Source organism: Tachypleus tridentatus, chromosome 13, assembly GCF_004210375.1.
Source record: "Tachypleus tridentatus isolate NWPU-2018 chromosome 13, ASM421037v1, whole genome shotgun sequence".
Taxonomy (NCBI): Eukaryota; Metazoa; Arthropoda; class Merostomata; order Xiphosura; family Limulidae; genus Tachypleus; species Tachypleus tridentatus.
Window position 1 is genome coordinate 69,580,926 of NC_134837.1, and position 18,068 is coordinate 69,598,993.

Here is an 18,068-nt window from a genome sequence, read left to right on the forward strand (position 1 = left end):
TATTTAGATAAAGCTTGAGAAATGGCTGAGTTGTATCTCATCTGTGAGTTGAAGGTTTCTAAAGTGTGTCTATATAGTATTGTGGATAAAATGGTGAGCACTGGCTGAACTGTGTACCTACAGCATTCTGCAAAAATGTTAGGACAAAGTCAAACTAAACATTTTAAGCTACTTTTAAGGAAAAGTGGAGCGTAAGTAACAGGTGAAACATGAAACTTTTATTAATTTTAGTAGAACAGAATACTCAGTGGAAGTACCTGAAAAACAACTAATATTTCATGTCCATTTTTTGGTTTAATAACTGCAAACAGTCTTTCAGACATTGTTGCAATATATTTAATCAAAGTATCCTTTAGGATTTTACTCCAGATGTCTCTAATACACTCCTATAAAGTTTCTTTGAAAGTAACTTTTGGTTTATCGAGTTTTTTATCAATGAAATCCCAGATCTGCTCAATGGGTTGATATCGGGGCTCTGTTGAGGCCATTGCATCATTTGAATGACTCCAGCAGCCTCTTTCTTATCTAAGTAATGTCTACATAGGTTGGATGAGTTTTTCAGGTCATTATCTTCTTGGTAGTAGAATATTTTACCAATAACACACAATAGTGTTTACAATTTCCCTAATAAATGCTAAAACAGTTTTTTATTTTTATTTTCCCTTTTCTTATTTTCATTTTTTGAAGCTCTACTCAAATAAGTGGTTGAGTCTAACAACGCAAAATGCATATTTTTTCTTTATGTTCATTGACCTCAAGATTTTGGCCAGCAATGTACTTGTTTATTTGTAGTGTTCGTTAGTAATCATGGACAATGTTTCTATGCTAATGTGGACAGTATGATGAGGACTAGTCCTGCATTAAATTCTGAACATATTACACCAAGATGTAAGGAGGTTGTAGCTAAATCTAAGATCTCCCTTAAATCAATAGCTGAGCACCAGCTTAGTTTGTACTGTTCTTATACATCCAAAATATGTATTTCGAGTTCATATCCCCTATCACAACATAGTTTCTGTTGTACTTTATTATATTTTCTGGAAGTTGCGTATCGAGGATTTTACTGTTCTCAAGTTTGTAACGGCTACAGTTGACTTATAGGTTAAAGCTATGCCCAGGTGAGGGTGCATGTGATATTTTTTATTAATTATAATCGTAGTGTAGCCGTTCAATTTTAAAAATGGTATATTAGTGATAAGGGTGTCGAAAATAAATATAAAATCAGCGTTTATTAATATACATTGTTCTTCGACCTCCTGTCTCTTGAAAGCATGACCAACATGAATATTAACATGAATGACAGTGAATTTATGTTTTGGATTTTATTATGAATATCTGTATTACTTGCAGGATCATTGGTACTGGATGTTAAGTTGCTAATGTTATGAATATAACTGGTGTGCTTATTTGGTATTTATGCCATGAAGTCGATTATCACGTTAGTGACAATGTAGAATCTTGATATATAAACTTGTTTATTTGTAGAGTCCATTGATAATAATGGGTGTAGGTTCTTGTTTATTTGTAGTGTCTGTTGGTAATGATGGATGTTTATACTTCATTATGGGTAGTGTTTGTTGGTAATCATGAGTGTAGATTCTCCTTTAATTGTAGTGACCATTGGTAATGATTGGTGTAGATACTTGTTTATTGGTAGTATCCGTAAGTAATGATGGATGTATATACTTGTTTATTTGTAGTGTCTGTTGGTAATGACGGATGTATGTATTTGTTTATTTTAACATCTGCTGGTAATTATGGATGTATATACTTATTTAATTGTAGTGTCTGTTTTTAATGATGGGTGAGATACTTGTTTATTTCTAGTGTCCGCTAGTAATTAAGGATGTATACAATTGTTTATATGTAGTGTCCCTTAGTAATGATGGACGTAGATTCTTGTTTAATTGTAGTGTCCATTTATAACGATGGATGTAGATTCTTGTTTAATTGTAGTGTCCGTTGGTAATGATGAGTGTTGTTACTATTTATTTGTAGTCTACGTTAGTAATTATGGATGTATATACTTATTTATTTGTGGTGTCCATTGGTAATGATGGGCGTAGATTCTTGTTTATTTGTGACGTTTGTTGAGTTGATAATGGTGGGCGAAGTTTCTTGTTTATTATTAGTGTCCACTGGTAATGATGGATGTATATACGTGTTTACTTGTAGTGTTCATTAGTAATGATGGGGTTGGATTCTTGTTTGTTTGTTTGTTTTTTCGTTAGTAATGATGGATGTATATACTTGGTTTTTCCTACTGTCCGTTAGTAATGATTGATCAATATACTTTTATTATTTGTTGTGTCCGTTGTAATGTCGGATGTAGATATTTGTTTATTTGTAGTGTGTGTGGTAATGAAAGATTATATATTTATTTATTTGTAGTGTCCGTTAGTAATGGTGGATGTATATACCTTTTTATTTCTGGTGTCCGTTACTAATGATGGGTATAGATTATTGTCTATTTGTATATGTAGTGTTTATTGGTCATGATGGGTCTAAATACTTCTTTATTGGTAGTGTTCGTTGATAATATTGGATTTATATAGTTGTTTAAATAGTGTTCGTTAGTAATGATGGATGTAGATCCTTGTTTATTTCTACTGTCTGTTTGTAATGATGGGTGAAGATACTTGTTTATTGGTAGTGTCCATTGATAATGATGGGTGCATATACTTGTTTATTTGTAGTGTCTGTTTGTGAAACTGGATGTATATACTTCCTTATTTGTAATGTCCTTTTGTAATGATGGATGTATATACTTACTTAATCGTAGTGTACGTTGGTGATTATGGATGTAGATTGTTGTGTAAGTGTAGTGTTCGTTGGTAGCGATGGGCGTAGATACTTGTTTACTGTTCGTTGGTAATAATTAATGTATATACTTGTTTATTTGTAGTGTCCGTTAGTAATGATGGAATTATATACTTGTTTATTTGTAGTGCCCATTGTTAAAAACGGTTGTATATACTTATTTAATTGCAGTATCTCTTAGTCATGATGGATGTAGATTCTTGTTTAATTGTTGTGTTCGTGGTAATGATGGATGTATATACTTATTTAATTGCAGTGTCCCTTAGTAATGATGGATGTAGATTCTTGTTTAATTGTAGTGTCCCTTAGTAATGATGGATATAGATTCTTGTTTAATTGTAGTGAGCGTTGGTTATGATGGTTGTAGATACTTGTTTATTGGTACTGTCCGTTGGTAAGGATTAATGTATATTCTTGTTTATTGGTGGTGTCCGTAGGTAATGATAGATGTATATACTTGTTTATTTGTAGTGTCCATTTGTAATGATGGGTGTAGATTCTTGTTAATTTGTGACGTCTGTTGGTAGTGGTGGGAGAAATAATTTGTTTATTGGTAGTGTCCGCTGGTAGTGATGGATGTATATACGTATTTATTTGTAGTGTCCATTCGTAATTATGTATGTATATACTTACTTAACTGTAGTGTACGTTGGTGATAATGGATGTAGATTGTTGTTTAAATGTAGTGTCCGTTGGTAATGATGGGTGTAGATAATTATTGATTTGTAGTGTCCGTTATTAATGAAAGATATATATACTTGTTTATTTGTAGTGTCCGTTAGTAATGATGGATGTATATACGTGTTTTTCTCTATTGTCTGTTGGTTATGATGTATATATATATATTTGTTTTTTGTGGTGTCTATTGGTAATGATAGTTGTAGATTCTTGTTTATTTGTGACGTCTTTTAGTAATGGTGGACGACGTTACTTGTTTATTATTAGTGTTGGTTGGTAATGATGGCTTTATATACGTGTTTATTTGTAGTGTCTGTTAGTAATGATGGGTGTAGATTCTTGTTCATTTCTAGTTTCCGTTTATAATGATCTATGTATATATTTGTTTATTTGTAGTATCCGTTAGTAATGAAGGATGTATATGCTTATTTATTTGTAGTGTCTGTTAGTGATGTTGGATGTATATACTTGTTTCTTTGTAGTGTCCGTTAGTATTGATGGATGTAAATACTTGTTTATTTGTAGTGTCCGTTAGTGATAATGAATGTTTATATTTGTTCTTTTGTACTGTCCGTTATTAATGATGGATGTAGACACTTGTTTAGTGGTAGTGTCCATTGTAATGTTGGATGTATATATTTGTTTATTTGTAGTGTGTATGGTAATGATAGATGTATATACGTTTTATTTGTAGTGTACGTTGGTAATGATAGATGTATATATGTTTTATTTGTAGTGTACGTTGGTAATGATGGATATAGATTCTTGTTTGATTGTGGTGTCTGTTGGTAATGATGGGTGTAGATATTTATTTGAAGTGCCCGTTAATAATGATGGATGTATATAATTGTTTATTTGTAGTATCTGTAAGTAATAATGCATGTAGATTCTTCTTGATTTGTAGTGTCCCTTAATGATGCTCGTTGTACATACTTGTTTGATTTTAGTGTCTGCAAGTAATAATGCATGTAAATCCTTGTTTAATTGTAGTGTGCGTTGGTAATGATGGGTGTAGATTCTTGTTTCTTTGTAGTATTCGTAAGTAATGATGGATGAATATACTTGTTCATTTGTAATGTCTGTTGGTAATGATTAATGCATATACTTGTTTATTTGTAGTGTCCTTTGGTAATGGTGGGTGGTTGTAGATTCCTGTTGAGTTGTAATGTCCGTTGGTAGTGATGGGTGTAGATTCTTATTTATTTGTAGTGTACGTTAGTAGTGAAAGAGGTATGTACTTCTTTAATTATAGTGTCCGTTAGTAATGATGGATGTATATACTATTTTTTTGTAGTGTCCGTTAGTAATGATTGGTGTAAATTTTTGTTTAACTGTAGTGTCCGTTGGTAATAATAGGTGTAGATACTTCTTTATTGGTAGTGTTCGTTGGTAGTGATGGGTTTATTTACTTGTTTAAATATAGTGTGTGTTAGTAATGATGGATGTAGATTCTTGTTTATTTCTACTGACTGTTTGTAATGATGGGCGTAAATTCTTGTTTATTGGTAGTGTCTGTTGTTAGTAATGGGTGTATATATTTCTTTATTTGTAGTGTATGTTGGTAATGATGAATGTATATACTTGTTTATTTATAGTGACCGTTTATAACCATGAGTGTAAATACTTGTTTATTGGTAGTGTCCGTTTCGTCATGATGGGTCTAGATTCTTGTTTATTTGTAGTGTCCGTTAGTAATGACTGATATATTATGCTGTTTATTGGTGGTGTCTGTAGGTGATGTATGTATATACTTGTTTATATGTAGTGTCCATTTGTAATGATGGGTGTAGATTCTTGTTACTTTGTGACGTTTCTTCGTAATGGTGGGAGAAGTTACTTGTTTATTGGTTGTGTCCGCTGGTAATGATGAATGTATATAATTGTTTATTTGTAGTATTTCTGAGTAATAAAGGATGTAGATTCTTGTTTAATTATAGTCTGTTGGTAATGATGGGTGTAGATACTTATTTATTGGTACTGGCCTTTGGTAATAATTAATGTATATACTTCTTTATTTGTAGTGCCCATTGGTAAAAACGGTTGTATATACTCGTTTATTTGTGGTGTTCGTGGTAATGATGGATGTATATACTTATTTAACTGCATTGTCACTTAGTAATGATGGATGTAGGTTCTTGTTTAATTGTAGCATCCCTTAGTAAGGATGGATACAGATTCTTGTTTAATTGTAGTGAGCGTTAGTAACGATGGTTGTAGATACTTGTTTATTGGTACTGTCCGTTGGTAAGGATTAATGTATATAATTGTTTATTTGTAGTATTTCTGAGTAATAAAGGATGTAGATTCTTGTTTAATTATAGTCTGTTGGTAATGATGGGTGTAGATACTTATTTATTGGTACTGGCCTTTGGTAATAATTAATGTATATACTTCTTTAATTGTAGTGTCCGTTGGTAAAAATTGATGTATATACTCGTTTATTTGTGGTGTTCGTGGTAATGATGGATGTATATACTTATTTAACTGCATTGTCACTTAGTAATGATGGATGTAGGTTCTTGTTTAATTGTAGCATCCCTTAGTAAGGATGGATACAGATTCTTGTTTAATTGTAGTGAGCGTTAGTAACGATGGTTGTAGATACTTGTTTATTGGTACTGTCCGTTGGTAAGGATTAATGTATATTCTTGTTTATTGGTGGTGTCCGTAGGTAATGATGGACGTATATACTTGTTTATTTGTAGTGTTCATTTGTAATGATGGATGTATATACTTGTTTTTTGTTGTGTCCGTTAGTTGTGATGCCTGTAGATTCTTATTTATTTGTACTGTCCTTTGTTAAAGATGGATGTAGATTGTTATTTAATTGTAGTGTCCGTTGGTAACAATGGGTGTAGATATTTATTTCTAGTGTCCGTTATTAATGATGAATGGATGTACTTCTTTATTTCTACTCTCTGTTAGTAATGATGTAAATATGTATCTGTTTATTTGTAATTTTCCTTAATAATGATGTATGTATATACGTGTTTAATTGTACTGTCCATTAGAATGAAGGATGTATAAACTTATTTATTTGTAGTATCCCTTAGTAATGATAGACGTTGATTCTTCTTTAATTGTAGTGTGCATTGGTAACATTGGATGTAGATTCTTGTTTAATTGTAGTGTGCATTGGTAACGTTGGATGTAGATTCTTGTTTAATTGTAGTGTCCGTTGGTAATGATGGGTGTATATACTTGTTTGTTTGTAGTATCCATTGGTTATGATGGGTGTAGATTCTTGTTATTTTATGACGTCTGTTGGTAATTGTGGGCGAAGTTGCTTGTTTATTGTTAGTGTCCCTTGGAAATGATGGATGTATATACTTGTTTATTGGTAGTGTCCGTTGGTAATGATAGATAATTTGAAAGGGTGGAATTCACGTTCTACGAATTAATGACACTCGTCTTCTGTTTTTCTATTTTCAACTTTATAATTTTTTATCAGTTGTATTTGTATTGAAACACTAAAAGGGCTATATATATCTATTTGGCACAAAATTATTTATCCAGTTCTTAGTGTTTTTCAAGATGAAACGTATTTATAATTTGATAGTATTTCGCTACAGAAACTGTTACTCCGTCTGGGACATAGTAAACAGTAGGCGGAGCACTATTTATATAAACCATTAAAAACTTGAAGAGGCCGAATAAAGAATGTAGTGTTAAATATATAATAGGTTTGATCTTAATACTTCATGATAAATATAATTAGTTACAACCACAATTCACTAGCTTATTAAAGGCGTTCACATCACGACAAATATATTACGTATAAAATTATATCCGTCGTCGTACATATGTTACAATTAACATGTAACTGGTAATAACGTTATAACCTTATTTGTTTCATGCCCAGTTTTAAAGATTTTTTACTACTGCATTTTTAAACGAATTACAGGACCTGTTAATAAATTGCCTACTTTACAGTAGAACTAATTTTGTTTATGGAACCATAAAGTTAATTTGAAGTTAATACGCTAGTGGCTCGTGGCTAGCGTAAGCAAAACTACGAAGTTTATTAATTGAGCATGCGCAAACTTGGATAAGTCAGTAGCACATTTTTTGATGACGTACGCAGATAAATAGATACTGTTTATTTCAAAACACAGCCAAGACTCGATGATCACATCACATAAATAATACATAAAATGGACATTTAGTTGTAGAAATTTCACGCGAAGCTACATGAGATCTGTTTGCTCATAGCTATCCTAATTTTGAACGAAGAGATTTGAAAGGAAACTTGTCAGTAGCATTCACCGCCATATCTTTGACTATTTTAGTTTGAGGAGCAGTAGGATTTGACAGTTACTTTTATAGCTCACCCACGGCCATAAAAGACCAAAGTACCCTTCTATGACAAGAGCACGAAAGTCTAAAACCTATCACTAAAAGTGTTAATACCCATACCAGCCGTTCTGAGATATATAATTGACAGTTAGAAAATTTTCGATACAATTAGATTCTATGTATACTGATCAAAACTTATTTCTAATGGCGTTTCCCTTAAGGATCTGTATTTAATCATTATTTTAAATTATGTATATATATATAATTTAGTGGATACTACTTTAGAATAGCTAATATAGTTCTATGGAACATACAGTTATTTCAATAGCAATATATTCTTAAGATGTGTACAGCTTATTGATATATCCATTTATATCTTTGGGCTTTAGAACAAATTGAGGACCTCAAACTTTGGTGAACTTGAAAGTAACACCATGACATTAATTTCCAATTAATTATGCAAATGATTTTATTAGTATATGCATATTAATGAGCTCGAATTCAGATTAAAAACAATAACACTACAACATTACAATATACATCAATTTATAGGCAACGAAGGGAAAACGAACTTGAACCTAAAAGACTACAAGAATGCTAAAACTGTTTTCTAACTTCCGTCTGGTGAAACTAACAAAGCTGGTCCAACTCCATGTAACACTTCTCTGACTGCTATGTCCATACTTTTGTCTTTTATAAATTAAATCCTTCGCTGTAATATATATTTAATACCTTTTATTCTGCCTTTTATTTTATGATTTAATGTTTAATGATTGTTTAGTTTTTATAATCATTTTAAAGGTGACAGTTACAACAAGTATAATTGTGTAACTCGGTAAGAGTCGTACACTGTGCGTGTGTGTGCGGTTCAAATGTTCTAGTATTGCTGACGTCAAGGTATTCAGATATTTGATATTTTTAACTTAAGTGAATATTGCTACATTATAGCGTCGCTCGCGTAATTTATAGAAAATTCAAGGCTTCAATTGACCACATATAAATATAGGTAACCCAATCAAGCACAAGTCAAGTGAAGTAGAGAGTGAATAAAAATCAGTGCAGTTTAGACAGAAAATTAGTTAGCAAAGAAAAAGTGAAGTTAACAAGTGTGTGAGTGATTAATCATAACGGGCGATATTTTAAGGTAATTTCACAGTTTAGTAGAGATAAGGAAATTAATTTGTCTTGCCAAAGGGTGTTTATAAGTAACTGAACCCGTCTGTACGTACTTTGACGGAAAGGAGACAATTATTTTAAGTTCAGGACACGAGTCAGTTTTGTACATCCGTTTAACATGTTTGGAATATATTTTAAAACAAGTGGATTGTGTGCTGTCTGTTTATTGTAGAATGCATCGCCACTAAGATACAGACATCTACTGTAGAAGAACCCTTATTCCACAAATACATAAAACCTTGACACGAACTTTCTTCTGTTTCCGTTTTCATGGATGGTTAATATCCCGGTGACCCTGTGGGCTCAATCCTAGTTCTCAGGAACTTCTCTACATATTCTGCATTATCTGCTGAAGTGTATACCATTTCACTTGCCTTGAATTACATAGAAGTTCAGCAGAACAGGAAGTGCATTATTTACACCAACTCGTTTAGCTCTTTGAAGGCCTTGAAATTATTTAATGTGAATTACCTCCTCCGTTTTTCTAGATTTTTGTCGGCACGAGCTAGCTGACACTGCAACTAATTAGTCTACTCTGAAGTTGTCACAGTCCTACCTGGTGCTTATGCAGACTACAGACCTGTAGTCAAGGCACGGTGCTCCACAGTGGCACAGCGATATATCTGCGAACTTACAACGCTAAAAACCGGATTTCGATACCCGTTGTGTAGCTTTATGCTTAACTTCAAACAAACAAGGCACGGTTTCACGCCAGATGGAAATCGATCTGGAGTGATTGACAAGAGTCTCCAGATAAAATCTACTGTTGTTTTTTGACTGTCCAGTTTGTGAAAGGATCGTAGAGTCGTATTATGTCTCCACTACTTCAACATTCACTATACAGGAGTCTGATCTGATAATGTGTGTGTGAGACATTTAAGTTACAACTGCTTATGTTTTACGTTCGAGTTGTTGCTACATTTGTCAGCTACGACACCATGGTTTGAACAGTACTATTACTCTATAGACTGGTCGTGTTTTGTACAGGCCTTTATTAATTACATTTAATTTGTACCCCTTTGTTCGGTGAAATACAAACACTCTTGACATGTTTAGGTTCATTCTTGTATTTTTCTCCATGTAGTACGTTTTACTTTTCTATTTGTCTTTTTTTCCTGTGATAAATTTTTACCAGACTGTCTGGCGCAGATGGTCCTGATGCATTGCGCCATAAAACAACAAAGAAACAACGAACCAGAAACCACGTTACTAGATACGTGGTCACATATTTGTCTAATCTTATCAAAAGCAGTTTAATTGGTATCTTCAAGAATAGAGGTTCAGAAAACTAATATTTCCGTTTTCTTTGCGTTCCTCTAAATTTCCATGGTTTCTCGATATTCTAGGATCAGCTAAAAACTTATGTTCTCGCTTCTCCTCCAGAAAAAAAACAAAAACCAAAACCATTTAATCCAATATGGTTCAAAATAGAGTACAAACAACAGAAGCTGTGTTTCTGGCAGAAAGCTATAGAATGGACTATCTGTACTATGCCCATTACGCGTATCGAATCCAGATTTTCAGGGATGTGAATCCATAGTCTTACCGCCAAGCCACTAGGGAGCTTGAAGGTATGAAAGATAAATTATTTTTTGGTTGTTTATGTCGACTCATTTTCGTAATACATATAGTAACATCTTTAATTGTGTCAAAAATATCGTTTTCTGCTCTTAACACATGATATCGTAATGTGTACGAAAATTAATTATGAATTGTTTTAATTATACCTATAATAAAACCCATATCTTGTTGAAATGTCGTTTAATGTGATCTTGGTTCATTTAATAATTACTATAACCACGAGAATATTATAAGTAATATTACCTGTTATTTAAGAACAGAAAGTTTTAAGAGAGTTTCCGGTTGGAAAGCGGTAAGTCTACGGAGTTACAACGCTAAAATTATGAGTTCGATTCCCCTCGGTGGACTCAGTAGATAGCCCGATGTGGCTTTGCTATAATATAACACCCACACAGTTTGTGAACTGAATATCCGACGTCCTCACGTTTCGTACCCGCGCACCCCCCCCCCCAAAAAAACAGAACCTCCAAATCTTGTGCTGTGAGTGAACTGTAAGAATGAGACAAGGTGTAGGAACTGTTGTGTGCAAATAGTACTTTGTACAATAAATAAATAGAAAAATGTGAAGGTCATAAAATAAATCCGAGTTTTACAGGAAAAAAACACCTTTCAGAAGTATAGTAATAATTTATCAACTTGGTGAAGTTTTGAGAAAACGCTCTGTTTATGACTTGAAACAAACCTATGGGTTAATGGTTAAACGTTCCTATAATTGTCATTAAAAGACAGGTTTGTTTCTGGCAAGAAACAAAGTGATTTAGTGATTGTTTGAAACGTCGCTAAGTTAGTAAACTGTTACCATGGTTTTGATAGATGCTTTTCTCTCTCTAAACGTCTAAAAACTTCTAAGACAAAAAAACAAAAACAAGCCTATTTATGATGTGAAATAAATAGTGCATTTGTAAATTATTTGGATTAAAAATTTCAGTTTAATAATAAACATCGTTTGTTTGTTTGTTTGTTTTTGAATTTCGCACAAAGCTACTCGAGGGCTATCTGTGCTAGCCGTCCCTAATTTAGCAGTGTAAGACTAGAGAGAAGGCAGCTAGTCATCACCACCCACCGCCAATTCTTGGGCTACTCTTTTACCAACGAATAGTGGGATTGACCGTCACATTATAACGCCCCCACGGCTTAAAGGGCGAGCATGTTTGGCGCGACGGGAATGCGAACCCTCGACTCTCAGATTACGAGTCGCACACTTGGCCATGCCGGGCCTAAAAGGCGATCATGTTTGGTGAGACGGGGATCCGAACTCAATAAACATGGAAAGCGTGAGGATGTTTCCAAGAGTTGATGCTCTATGGAAAGAAGGCTTAGGGAAAAAATATAATATTCAAGGTAGAATATTTTGTTAATAAGAAGAAATTCCAAAGTTACAGGTTATCTACCAGAAAATCCGCTAAAAATATTCCCAGAATGTATACTCGTTATCGCTCGCCTCCCAGTGGCTCAGCGGGGAGTCTGAAGACTGATAGCGTCAAAATCCGGGTTTTTATACCCGTTGTAGGCAAAACACGGATAGCCCATTGTGCATAACGACAGATATCAAACCATCTTTGTTCACCTATCAATAAAGCTCGTGTATTTTACCAGCTAAAGAGACATCTTACCATATAAAATCCTTGCAGTGACTGCAAAACGTGGGCTGCTTAAAGAAACGAGCAATGAACTTGTGACCCTTGACGACGTAAACCTTTCTCTTCTTCAGTGCTCCTTTTCTCATTCTCGGGCCGCCCGTCGCACCCTCAGCACCGTCCGGCGCCACGACAAGAGCCTGATCGTCTGCCATTTCATAGCCTTTTGAAAGAACCCAGTTAGTTTGATCACAGCTTTATAGTCACTCGATAGTAGTACGCACGCGCCAAGAGATGCTTGCTGTACTGAAGACAATTGAACATCCGAGAGCCGAGAAGAATCTGGGAATACAAAATCGTATCAGCCGCACTCATCCGGTAGTGTTATATTCAAATGAAATATTAAATTCAAGATGGCAAAACAGCTATATTTTGAAGAAGAAATAATTTCTCAGTTTAAAAACTTACCAACTCTTTATTTTTTTACTGTATAGGTGTTTAGTTAGACAATTTTCAGGTTCTTCTTAGAGAACCGACTAGAATGATATAGAATCAAATGGAGAACCAATCATACAGAACCAATTACAACCATAGAAGTTTGGTTTGTTTTGAATTTCGCGCAAAGCTTTTCGCGGGTTATATGCTCTAGCTCTCCCTTATTTAGCAGTGTATGACTAGAGGGAAAGCAGCTTGTCATCACCACCCACCGCCAACTCTTGAATTACTTTTCATCATCGAGTTGTGGGATTGACCGTAACTTTATAACGCCCCTCACGGCTCAAAAGGCAAGCATGTTTGTTATGACGGGGATTCGAACCCGCGGCCCTCAGATTATGAGTCGAATGCCTTAACCAGTAGACCATGCTGGGTCACAACCATAAAGAACCAAAAGCTTTGTGAGAACTGTTTAAACCTTAAGAAATTGTTATTTTTTATGTTTTTTGTATAAACCAATGAAATAGCAAACTCAACGAAACAACAGTAAACCAAAAACGAGCTTTTAGGAGCTGATGTATAGAAAAATAAATCAATCATACACCAGTGTTTTATTTAAAGGCTAGAAATATCACTGAAAATACCAAAGAATTTCGCAGCTCTGATCTGAAGTTATTGTGAACAGTTGACTTCTCCGTTGCATAGAAGAGGCCTCTACAACGATGTTTTAATCAAAACAGGTTTTAAATGATTTGTGTATGTAATCATAAGTTGTAGGTTCAATGGAACAAAATTTGTAATGACCTTTAGGTCATTGGTTCCAAAGTATGTAATAAAGAAATTCTGTATTGAGCTTTAGATCAAAGGTTAACCAAATATTTACTGAAAAAAATTTTGTAGTGAGCTTTGGATAAAAAAGTAACAAACTATTATTTTTTGCCACTTTTATATAATGTTAAAATAATAAATAACACACGACGTTAAAATAAGTGTATAATTAAAAACATTTTATCTAAAGTTAATATATGACCACTAAAACTTTACGACTACTTGTTTCGACGTTCCGTCGTTACCTTCAGGAGTGAATTACAAGACATAACCGTGTCCTATATATGTGTTTAGTTAAATAGATCATAAGTTAAATCTTAAGCCTGTATTTACATTATATGATATATTTAAACAAAAATTAAAACCAAAAGTAAGACAAGATTATGTCTTGGAAGTTACTCTTGAAGATGACATTGGAGCGTCGAAAAATTCAGAGTAAACAAATATTGACCTTTGATTAAAATATTTTTACTTGTGTATCTCTACTAACGCTGTGTGTTATTTATTAAAATAAAAAATACATTTGCTGAATAAATTGTGTTGTGAACTATAGATCAAAAAATCAGCGAGGAATTTACTGAAGAAGATGTGTAGTTGATTAGGAAGATAGAGATGTGGATTTTAAAGCATAAATAAATTTGTAATAGATTGGCACTCCAGATATATATTGGGAATTTATTGACAGAAAGATTCATTTTGGGAACCGGTATATACACCTTGAACTCTTGTAACCTTGGTTTTTACTTGTGATTAAGTACCTCAACTTTTTCACAAACTTCTAATATCTAAATGTCAGATTATATTTCTGTTTCCACTTGACGGCCAGGTGGTTGGTTGATAGTCGGAGATTGGGGGGTATGAGACATTAAAATAGTATGTTATTCGTTTATATAAGTTTCACAATCATAATTACATGTAATGTCCTCATCCCTGGGGTGCACAAATTACACCACGTAACACAGATTGTGGTCCTGCATAGTATGTGTTATTTCTTAATTGCTTATGTTGTAAAAGTACAGAAAATGGTCATTATTCCCTTCAAACTTTGCTTTTGTGACCTGGATAATGAAATTTAGAAATTAACCTATTTTCTGTGGAAAAATGGGCAAATTTGCACATTTTCATTTACATAAGGTTTGAATGAAACAACATATGAATCAATATTTATATGTATTTATATTAAAGTTATACAAAATGTTTAGAAGTGAGTAGTTTCTCAAGATTTGCGACTGTAATGTAAATCATTTTCATGTATCAGCCCCCAAATAGTCTTCCATCATTTTTTTGCTATACGCTCCTAGGTCACAAAAGCAAAATTTGAAGAGAAAAATCTGTCTTTTCCATTTACTTTAGGTATAAGCAATTGAGAAATAACACTTCCTGTCTGGAACAAGAAAAAGTATAAATTTTGTTACATAGTGTTATGAATCTCTTGTCGTGGTGATATTACACTCAGTATATGTTGAGTGATGGGGTAACAACTCTGAAGCTTTTCTGGATATGTTCTTTCTCATGGAGTAGAAATCTCACACCCTTACGTCCACCACGAACACTTTAAAACACTAGACAGCTGTTTCCTCTTGAAATAACGCACTTATTTTCTTATTCAAAAAATGTTTTTAATTAAACCACATAACTGTACATATTGTACCTAACATATTGAGTGTTTTCCCTGTTACTTATTACAATTTCAAACAGACTATGTAAGCGGTACATCTGCTAGAAACTGGGTTTTGATACCCGTGGTGTGCAAATTAGGTTTGTGCTTAATTCAAAAGAAACAAATATAAAATCGTAATTTAAATTTAGAAATTAATTAATTGTTGATATGTTTTCAATTTATGATACTGTATAACAAGACTGATACACATAGATTATTTGTTTAATACAAATATATTTTAATATACAAACATTGATACAATTTACAATAACGGTTATTACAAATAATGGTTTATGTACAAAAGTTTTACAAACTTACAAATAATATTAAGTCTACTTTCTGATCTGGAACTTCTTTGATGTTTTATCGAAGATTAACAATGAGGAAGTTAAGTTCGAGTCGATGTAGATACAATTCATCCTACAATAAAATTGAAATTATTTTAGTAAAGATCAGAATAAACTTATGAGACCTTGAGCGTTTTCAAATACACCAATCGAAAGGAGTTTACTTCCAGAGTCCGAAACTGTAATTAGATATAAAACTGGTCAAAAGATGACAAAACTATCAGGCCCGGCAGGGCCAAGTGTGTTAAGGCATTCGACTCGTCATCCGAGGGGCGCGGGTTCGAATCCCGGTTATACCAAACTTGCTCGCCCTTTCAGCCGCGGTGGCGTTATAATGTGACTGTCAATCCCACTATTCGTTGGTAAAAGAGTAGCCCAAGAGTTGGCGGTGGGTGGTGATGACTAGCTGCCTTCCCTCTACTGCTAAATTAGGGGCGGATAACGCAGATAACCCTCGAGTATCTTTGCGCGAAATTAAAAAACAAACAAGCAAAACTATGAGTTAAAAGTTTCCAATTGGAAAAGAAAACAAACCCAGAGTCATTCCACGAGCTGCTATGTCGAGGTCAAAATACTGCTTTTTAATTTTTTTCAGTATTTTATTTAAAAGAAAGGAAAATGCATTGGTTACTTCAACTTATAAATAACCGTTTCTGTTTAGGGTTGTCACATAAGAAAACGTGTCAGCGCTAATCTCAAAATGTTAACTTTCACCACAAACTCATAGAGAATCTTAAATATTGGTTCGTATAAAAACACGTTTATAACAGAGTTGAATTTTTAAGAAATATTGCTATTTACACAAAATTTAATAAAAACTTCAAGGATAACATTTATAATATGTTATATAATAAATTGAAACCTTCACAGTGTATTAAACTTACAGGTACTAAGGTTGAGAAAAGGAATATTTGTCATATCTTCAAACGATTGTACTGTACATAAGGAGTATTTTTAATTAATTATCGAGTAACGTTTTTATCACGGGTTACAAGTAATCATTTTGCTACTTTAATGTCATAGATAAAATAACATTAAGAGGTAAATGAAATGCTTACAAAACCTCTTGTAACTTTGTACATCTGCCACTAATATATAAATTTAAAATTTAAAGTAATACACATAAATCAGCCATATAAAACAACAAAAATAATGAATCACCGCTAGTTCAACACATGTGAACAACGTTCTTTCTCTTGGTGATTACAGGAACAATGTCAGATTAATTAACTATTTGAATAATAAATAAGAACTAAATATAATAGAAACACTAAATTTTAAATAGAGATTCGGGTTCAGGACTACAGAGATTTTCTTTTTAAATCTGTATACGAAAAAAAAAATAGGTGGCAGCACCATTTATGTTAATTTATTGATCGAAGTTAGTGCATTCTGTAGAAAGTCGAAAGATATATAAATATAGCAGAGAGAAATCTTTCTTTGTTCGATTTTGTTTTGTTTTTGAATTTCATGCAAAGCTACACAAGGGCTATCTGCGCTAACCATCTCTAATTTAGCAGTGTAAGACTAGAGGAAAAGCAGCTAGTCATCACCACCCACTGCCAACTCTTGGGCTACTCATTTACCAAAGAATAGTGGGATTTATTATTACATTATAACGCCTCCATGGCTGAAAGGGCGAGCATGTTTGATGCGACGGGGATTCAAACCCGCAACCTTCAAGGAATCATTCTGCTTTCTCCTTCCTCGTGATAGTGGATTTGTGACCCACTGACACCTGTAGTTATTGCATAAGAACTGGTGTCTTTAATAAAGCTTTTTAAAGTGTTGTGTAAATTTTACCGTTGTATTACTGAAGTTTTAATAAGTAATTCTACATAAAGTCAGTTCAATTCGTCTTTATGCTTTGAACAAGAGAAAAATTTCACGCCAGCTTTGAATTTCCTGAACGTTCTAAGCTATCTAGAGAATAAAAAATTACAATATTTATAATAGAGCTTAAAACACTGTTCCCTTTCTGAATTGTAAAACCAATTAAAAATCTCCCCCGCCCCAGAAAAATTCGCTGCATTAAATTATCCATTCACCAAGTTTTTTGTTGGTTTTCTCTTTTGAGACCTATAGCGACAGATGGGATGATATATAGTCCATTGTTGACACTAGTCATTCTGTTGTTAGGTAAATTCTTCTTGAGTAGGTGGTCAGATTAATTCACTATTAGTTCCATCATTGATGATCCTTTGGACTATGGCAACAGATGGGATGACATATAGTCCATTGTTGTCACTAGCCATCCTGTTATTAGGTGAGTTCTTCTTGAGTAGGCAGTCCAATAAATCCACTATTAGCTCCAATCCTGATGAATTAATCTCGACAGAAACTTCAGACTCCTCGAGAGATTGAGGTTTCACCAAAAAGTTCTTCTCTGGAGTTACCCAGCTGGCCATTCTATCACTGATATACTTTCAAAGACGTTCATGACGGATTATTTTTTGCTTGAATGGCCTGTCATTCTGAGTTCTGTAAACCACACCAGTTATTTCTCTCAATACAGTGTATGGCCCCTTCCAACATCTGCTTAGCTTTGTAGTTTCTCCTTTCTTCTGGCAGAAATTGTACCCCTTGATGGAATCCAGTCTAACCATCGTTACTGAAAGTCATAACAACGTCTCATTTTATCATCAGCCTATTTAAGCATTTCTTAGGTAA

At 33.5% G+C, this 18,068-nt stretch overlaps 1 protein-coding gene across 1 annotated transcript in view; it reads right to left on the reverse strand.

Annotated features, from left to right (window-relative positions):
* The window catches only part of LOC143236179 (protein kinase C alpha type-like), a 52,351-nt gene extending 34,545 nt beyond the window's left edge, over positions 1–17,806 (reverse strand). Inside the window, exons 1-2 of the mRNA XM_076474466.1 lie at positions 17,575–17,806; positions 12,165–12,351 (exon numbers count right to left, since the gene is read on the reverse strand). Of these exons, the coding sequence (XP_076330581.1) occupies positions 12,165–12,351; positions 17,575–17,806 (419 nt within the window). The remainder of the gene's footprint in view (positions 1–12,164; positions 12,352–17,574) is intronic.
* Between the last annotated feature and the right edge of the window lie 262 nt (positions 17,807–18,068).